The following is an 8039-nucleotide window of genomic DNA, read 5'->3' on the forward strand; positions in this document are numbered from 1 at the left end:
CACGCGGGGCGCTTTTTTTTTGACTGATGAAAGCAGCTTCTTCCTCCTCCTCCTCCTCCACCTCCTCTGCCCGAGCTCCGCTGCCGTCCACGGTCTCATGCCTCCCCTACTCTTTCCTTTTAACGTGCCATTAGTGATGAGAGGCTCGTGGAGGAATTCAGGAACACTCGACAACAGATCAGATCTAGAGCTGAGACTTCTGGTTGCGTTTAAACTTGACGACTGTCCGCGCGCTTTTGACTCTCCGCGAAATGAGCGCGAGGACGTCGACGTTTCCTGCAAATTTATCCCACGCATAAACTCGGAATGGCCTAATTCCGTAGGCTACTTCTACACCTCAGTCTTTGTTTTGACGTCTGAATCGCGATATACGCGTCCTTTTGTAACCTGAATAGTTAATTGCCCCCGAGATGGCGCGGTCAGTCTTCTCTCTCATTTGTCTCGCGCGTGATGCGCTTGATCAGTGTTAATTGCACCTGTAAGGTGTCATGTAACACGTCTCTTTTTCAGCAGCTTTTAGTAGCGGGGTTTCATCAGCTCGCCCCAGATGACTTGTGCTCTAACCAAGACGAAAGGTTCCCATAGCCCGGATTGCACTGGGGCGGAAAGGGGCTGAGTGACAGTTCAGCTGGGGCAGGGCTGGCAAGGAGGTGTTAGTGAAAACTATGATAAGCCGGTGACACGGCGCTTTTCATCTGACAGGCCCGTGACAATCCGTGAAGATGACACCACGGACAGTCATCTTTGGTCGCCAATGATCTCCTAAGCCGAAAAATATCGGAATCTTTATGTTTCACTCCGAGTATAATATGTCTAGCGCGTGTAATATGTAAGTATGTTAAGATTTCCAAGTGTTGCTGGCCACAACTCATAATGGCCAAGACAGAATGCACGAAGACAGAATCGGAGTTAATGCTTGTGTCTCCCTCACCTGGTCGAGAGGGAGGGATGTGCTCCTACCTGCCCGGCGCACACCTGTCGGCTCCGTCTTCTCTTCAACCGCACCTTCTTCTTAGATCATCTCCTCTTCCTCCACGCATGAATGGTGCCTGGCTAGCGCGGAAAAAAACCCCGTCGACTGACTCTCGCCTTCCCTTTCCCCCCTGACGCTTTGAAGTGTAAAGTGTGATTGCTTTTGGATCGCGGGAGCTTTCCTTGAAGGTTTTGACATGAAAAGCGGCTCGAGCTCTCGAGTTTACCCAGCGCCAATGATCCAGGACTAAACCAATCAGCCCGCTGACTGGGGAGATACAATTACCGCACCGAGACAAAGAGAGTGTAGACACAGAGAATCCACCAATTGCGCCAAGCAAATGTAGTATTCAACTAAATACCAAATCATAATGCAAACACTGGCTTACAGTTGCAATCCATTTTATGTCAGTAGTAATGGACAAAACCCGCATGACAGTAATGAGTTACTGATAGCTATTAAACAGTTTGCACGGCGTATCGCGGCCTCGGGCTAACCAGGAGATCAGTATCCCCGCTATGGTCAATTAGAAGAGACTGCTGGTGTAAACAGGTGAAGACCAAGAGTTCAGTTTATTATGTTTAAAAACTGTTACATGACCTGTTGTAATCTTTTGTTATCCTTACTTGAATGATAGGCTAAATAATGACTTCTCACTTACGCTTCCACTTTGATTTTATCTGAGCTCTCTCTCATTTTTCCTGCAAAATTCAAACACACTTTCCCATGACTCAAAGCACGGATCACCATTCGTTTTTTTCACCTGTAGAGGTGCTTTGTTTGCTTAAATGTCACTCTTGTGGATGAGTATTAATGATATAATGCATTGCTAACATTCTGTGTCAGCCCTGTCCTGTGCTGACACATCTGGAATATGATAGCTACCGAGTGTGTACTAGAACAACTGGAATAGCACAAAGATCACAATGCAGCCTTTAATGTCATATGCTGTGAGTAACATGTGCAGCACCAGTTCTAAAATAAAAAATCACCCGTGCATTGTTTGAGATTAGCAGAGGAAGTGGCGTTTGTGGGGCCCTCCATGCCTTTCACTGAGGATTAGCCCTTTCCTCTTTGAGTCTTAGCCTTGCTGTTTAAGCCTGCCTGTAACAGCCGTCTGATAATGCACGAATCATTTCCTACTGCTGCAGGAAGCAATTAGCCCTTCTAAATCGCGATCCAGCTTCGCAAATAGATCAATCAAGAGAATCAGCTCTGCACTAAGACGCGGCCCCAAGCTCATTCGAGACGGTTAATGGCGCCATGAATGAGAGAGTAGAATAAATAGTTTTGCCACTTCTATCCTTGCTGCCGTTGCCTATCCATTTAGACAGTCTATTTACTGTCGTATATTTTAACCATTTGCTTTAATTGTGATTTTATATGAAAACAATTGAGATTAATGCCTTAGCATGAAAGGAATGCATATGAGCGTGGCTGGGTTCTCTTATTAAAGCGCGGATGGGATTGGTTCAGGAGGTGAGGTGTTCGTGGGGCTCAGAGGGCTCTCTGTTCCAAGCTGCTGTTAATCGGCGGCTGATACACTAACATGCCGTCATGAGCTCACAGGGGAGATGCTAGTGTTGAAATGAGTGGGGTGACAAAGGGAATTTACACTGTGCCAATGGACCAGCAGGGTCCTGCATGGACGGCCGGTGTTATTGTTCTTAATGCGTTCCTCAATTATCCATGAGCACCTCGTTTGGAAACGGCTCGCCACACTAATGGCAGAATCAGTCAGCCTGGCTTTTCATGTCAATTCATTCCAATTATCTACTTAAATGGGGGTTTGAGTAGGACCTACACAACAAATGTCATGTGAGAGGCCTGTATGTCTGAGCTTACCTGTGACAAGAAAACAAACACATCTGGGTCTTCAGTCACACCACACCTCTCACACTCACTTTATTTTACTTCCATCCAGCACGATTCCAGTCTCACTGTGCCCACAGATACAGCCGCTGATGGAGGAAGCAGACAGACTTCATCGTTTGATGCCTACACCTATGCTCTTTTTGATCAAAGAATTCTTTTGGTGAAATTGTTTCCTTAATTTCTCCTCATGATGTTTTATTTTCATGGCACTGAACGTTTCTTTTCAGCAGCAGCTGTTAAACTCCAGCCATTAAAGGTCATGTGGATTGTGTGTGAAAGCTGTTCGGTATTTGGACAGGTGTGGTTACATCTCTCACATTCGCTGTTTATGACCCACTGTGACTCAGTCTGTTTCGATTGTGCCCAGCTGTGCATGGTGCCACTCGGGGACTGATCAAAGCTCACGGAGGCGAACACCGTAGCCGGAGACAGCTCCGCACGTTCCGAGAGCTCTGATCTGATTGGCTGGCATGGTGTATGGAGGTGACTGCGTAATGCATTTGTGGAGGATTAATTGACACACCTGTGTTTGGCTCCTAGACAAGCTATCGCGGCGTACTCATCGCCTGTCCGTCAACGCTTTGCTCACAGCTGCGCTGAACGCTTCGCTATGCCCTTTGAATAGTGCCCAGATGTCAGTGCAGATGTGTCTGATGGCTTCCTGTTTTTACAAGTTGTTGAATTATTTGCAATGCCTTTTTGAATGTGGTGTGATTTGAGAAATCACGTTATCGGAAGGAATTTTTTAACTACTTAAATCAATTTGCCTAAACTGCTTGACAGCAAGTAAAAGGGTTTGAATTCCTTTCACAGTCTAATCCAACCTTGGCTGCTGAAGTGATTGGTTTTCAAAGGACAGAAATCAGTGACCCGCAGCCACTGTTGGTGAACTCTGCACTCAACCCGGCCCCTGTACAATTCCTCTTGTTTAGACAGGTGATCCGATTCTCACTGTGGAAGCCGCACTGAGTGTACTAAGCCACTCAGACAGTCCCAGGATCAAAGGAGTCACTTTTAATCATTCTCATCCAGTGACAGAAGTCCCAGGCCCTCTCACTCTGCATTTTGGGCTGAAACCGCTTCAGTAAATACCATTTTTAAGTCACATTTGATAGTCGAGATGCATCAGCAGCCTCCCTGAGGATAGTCTCAATCCCCCGTTGTGTAGAGGAGCAAACGAGTGTGATACGAAGAGCCGTGTGCAGTAAATGGGCTAGTAAATGAATGTCAATTATGTGGGCCAATTAGTGTGATGTGTTTACTGTGTAAACAGAGGCAGTTTGTTTGTGCTCACCCTGAAGATCTTATCTGAAGCTCCGTGAGAACTGGGGGTCTTCAGTAAACGCTTCTCTGCTGTGAACCTCTCATCCTTCCTGTCTGATTTAATATGCTTGTTATTCAAGAGTCAAGCCCCTGCAATAACTGCAGTAATGACTCTGCAGAGCAAGCTCTTCCACTGGCTGCATACGTGTCGGCGTGAGTGTTCCTGGAACCGACTTTTTCTTTCCTTTCTCCTTTTCTTGTTACACTCCAGTGCCTCGCGTCTGGTTTGTCACATTAATAGACAATACAGAAGCTGAATAGTGCCTGAACTTGTCTGAAGAACAAGGCAGAAAAAAACAAGGCCTCTCTAAATGGAAGTGAGGGCCTGTGTTCACCACTCCCTGTAAGGCTGGGATGGGTGGGGGTCATGAAGGAATTAGGTGTCAGGCTGAAACGCTGATGAAGAGTGATGCTCTCTGACTCTGCTCTTAAATGAAGCATGGGGTGAATACCCATGCCCTGGGATTGCTTGTTTGCCTTCAAACCCAGTTCTGTTTAAGTGGGATTAGTGTTTACAGGTGGGTCATGTGATCAGGTGAGAGGGTGGGGCACCTATGAAAGTAGAACGTGCACCTGAGCCAGGTGAGTGTTCCTTAGTGTGGAGACGAGCACAAAGCTTCTCAGCTCTACAGCGGGAAGCCTCCTCACCTCCCGTAATACATTTTCAGTGACTGGATGGATCTCGTTCACAACCGAGCTTGCTGTAGCACTGAAGATCTGCACTTTCATAAAGTCATCATCACAGCGAGAGGCATGTCTGCAGAGGTCTGGCTATGCTGCTAAACAGGGTGCAACCCCACCTTCCCTGATCCAGGTGTCCAGCTCAGGGTCTTGCATCTCAACGCCACATCCTCTGCTTCTGGACTTTGATCCGGGCCCGCGGGCTCCCGGCACGACCTCTCCACCTGCGGGTCTCTCCACCTGCGGGTCTCTCCACCTGCAGGTCACCATGTTCAGCTCTGGGCAGCTTCTCTCCTCCCTGGGTCCTGGCGTGCTCCCGCCACCCATGCCTCCTTTCTTCCCAGCCTTCTCCAGCAGGCCAGGACCCCCCCAGCTCCTGATCCCGACTCCGCTGCTCAGCTACGAGCTCTTGCGTGCCTACCTCCAGCCCGAACCCTGCAAGCAGGCCCTGATTCTAGCCTCACAGGTCCACCTCTCCGACAGCATTGGTAAGCCACATATTAGTACTTGAATTGGACTTGTATTATTATTATTATTATTATATAATTTGTGTAACTGGAAGGAAAATACTGTTAAGAGATTTTTTTTCACCTTTGGGGAATATGTCTTAATATCTTTGCTTAGCCTATAACAGAAAATATCCCAGCAGTGCATTTTGTGTTGACCAGTGAAGCAACAGAATGCCATGCTTTGTGTTGTATATTTAGCCAATAGATTTTTAATAATGTTCATGTAATTCACAGTGTGAGAGGTAATTTGAGGATGATGGTCTGTTCTCTGATAATATCCACCCTCCGAATTTAATGGGACTCAGAATGTTTACAAAGGATCCGCTAACAGCTCGTAACTAACAATCAATTACATGGCTCCACTGAAGAGAGCTTAATGAACGCGCCGTTAATTAGCCAATCTAGAGCCATTAGTTCCCCGTCAGCCGCGGGCGTTTGTCTAATTGGCGAGTGTGATGCGGCTTCCAGATGAACCGCGGCCAGTGAAACAAAGGCGCGCGCGGGCCAACTACAGCAGCTGGCAGCTGGAGGAGCTCGAGAAGGCGTTCGAGAGCACGCGCTACCCTGACGTCTTTATGCGAGAGGCACTGGCACTCCGCCTGGACCTGATCGAGGCCAGAGTGCAGGTACAGTGGCTTAGAGTGGCTTTAATTATAGACATCGATAAGCTAGAGCAATGTGTGCAACACGAGTCGCGCAGTTTCTCCGAAGCCTCGATCTTTTCACTAGAACCTTATATATAGGCGTTACTGCAGTGTTGCTCGTTACATCGGCCACTTTTAACTGCATGTACTGTGCGAAAAACTCAGTTAAACACAAATACACATTTTATGATTAACGCTTTGACTGTTATCTTGAATTGAGGAATGAATGAAAAGCCAGTGTATTATTTCAAATTTTTGCGCGGTGCAGGTGTGGTTCCAGAACCGGCGAGCGAAAATGCGACGGCAGTTGAAACTTCAGGGACACGCGACGGACCTGCCCACAGGGCGAGACCCCGAGGCCGGGCCGCCGGCGTCCGAACCGAACGGGAGTGCGGAGCCGGAGAGCAGCCACGGACCGCGGTGCTGGGACAAGAAGCAGGAGAAGGGAAGCATGTCTTGGGCCAAGCCGTCCCCAGCAGCCGGTAGCAGCCCCGGCCACAGCCTGCGTCGGGGAGACGGAGAGCGGGCTGAGTCGGACCGGCCCAGCCCAGAGGACTTCCGCTCTTCCAGCATTGCTAAGCTGAGAGCCAAGGCCAGAGATTACGAGGCGGAGATCCACAGCACGGTAGCGAAGGCCACGCGGGAGCGGTACCGAAAAGACGCAGAAAGTGACTGAAAGTATCGCTGCGCATGTCAGAACTCCTATAACAGTATTTATTATCATCTCTTTTTCACTTGGGTCAGTCTCGGATGATAAACTGTTCTCTCATTCATGGACTTGACTGACTGACGCTTTATAAGTTATCACTTTGGTTTCGTGGTTCTTAGATGCAAATACAATTTATTTATGTACTCGCCATTTTAATTTTCTTTTCTGCTTTCTGTTATCTAGGACAGCATCCCTTCTAGACTGTCATCCTAATTAATAACAAATATAATTCCACTAATCCAAAACCTAAAATCAACATACAGATAAATATACAACTTCAGAATCAGAATACATATAAATATACAACTTAAAGTGGACCTAAGATCAAAATATTTCTGAATGATAACTGTCCAGAGGTCATGGTTACACTAGCCTATTTCATAATCTACATTTCTCTAATAAAATAATTCGTATATGATGCCTTTGGGGAAATTGCTGCATACACAAGTTAAGAGCTTAAATAAAGAGGAAATGAATATCACCAAGGCCAGATATCCTGTTTGACCAACTGGAGATATACAGGATGTAAGTTACCACTGTCTTACTGTGAACACAAAGGGGACAGTTGGAAATGGCTACCGTTTCCGACAGAGGTGCCCAAATATCTTCATGGTTTCGTCTCCAATTTTCATGTTTCTGTTTCGAATGTAATGTGTACAAACATGATTAAAGTAATTTGATTAGGTTACATTGCTTTGCTCAAGTTTTTCCCCAACGATTGTGAGGAGATTGGCACTTGTTTGGAGAAAATATCTTATTTTATGTCACTCTTGTGAATCTGTTATCGCCTCTGAATAACGGGAGCTGCTGGAACTGTTTCAAATGCGTTTCGGAGCCTCTGAGGTGGTAAACAGGACGAGCTCCACTGCCTTGTTTGAGGTCAAAGGTCCTGGACCCACACCGCTGGTTGGAGCACATCTGCGCCTGCCTGGTGCACGGCAGTACGTTCATGCAAGTAGGTTCATACCCAGCAGGAGAGTCGAACTGACTGCTATAAATTGTAGAATAGCTGCGATGTGAGGACGCCCTCTACTGGTCATGGATGCATGTGCAGAGGCATTTGTAGGTAGTCCATGCCATTCTGGTTACATAATTATATCACGGTAATATTCAATACATCAGCCAGAGGTTTTTTATTGGAATAAACTACAAGAGTAATTACTTGCTTCGATTTTTAATATGGATGTTTTACGTTTTTGTTTGCTTTATTGTGTGAAAATAAATTAAAGGTATAGGTCAAGGTAACAAGCTTTCTCTTTTACTAAAAGCGCCAAAACGTGTGGCTGCGACTTATGAAAATGAGGTCCTGATTGCGTTCATCATGA

At 46.7% G+C, this 8039-nt stretch overlaps 1 protein-coding gene across 1 annotated transcript; it reads left to right on the forward strand.

Moving 5' to 3' along the window:
* The first annotated feature begins 1538 nt into the window (after positions 1–1538).
* On the forward strand, positions 1539–7380 carry LOC143517097 (uncharacterized). Its single transcript, XM_077009228.1, has 3 exons — positions 1539–5340; positions 5830–5987; positions 6274–7380. Exons 1-3 carry the CDS (start codon positions 5121–5123, stop codon positions 6679–6681), a joined length of 786 nt encoding a protein of 261 aa, XP_076865343.1. The 5' UTR covers positions 1539–5120; the 3' UTR covers positions 6682–7380.
* The last annotated feature ends 659 nt before the right edge of the window (positions 7381–8039 follow it).

This window comes from Brachyhypopomus gauderio, chromosome 6, assembly GCF_052324685.1.
Source record: "Brachyhypopomus gauderio isolate BG-103 chromosome 6, BGAUD_0.2, whole genome shotgun sequence".
NCBI classification, from domain to species: Eukaryota; Metazoa; Chordata; class Actinopteri; order Gymnotiformes; family Hypopomidae; genus Brachyhypopomus; species Brachyhypopomus gauderio.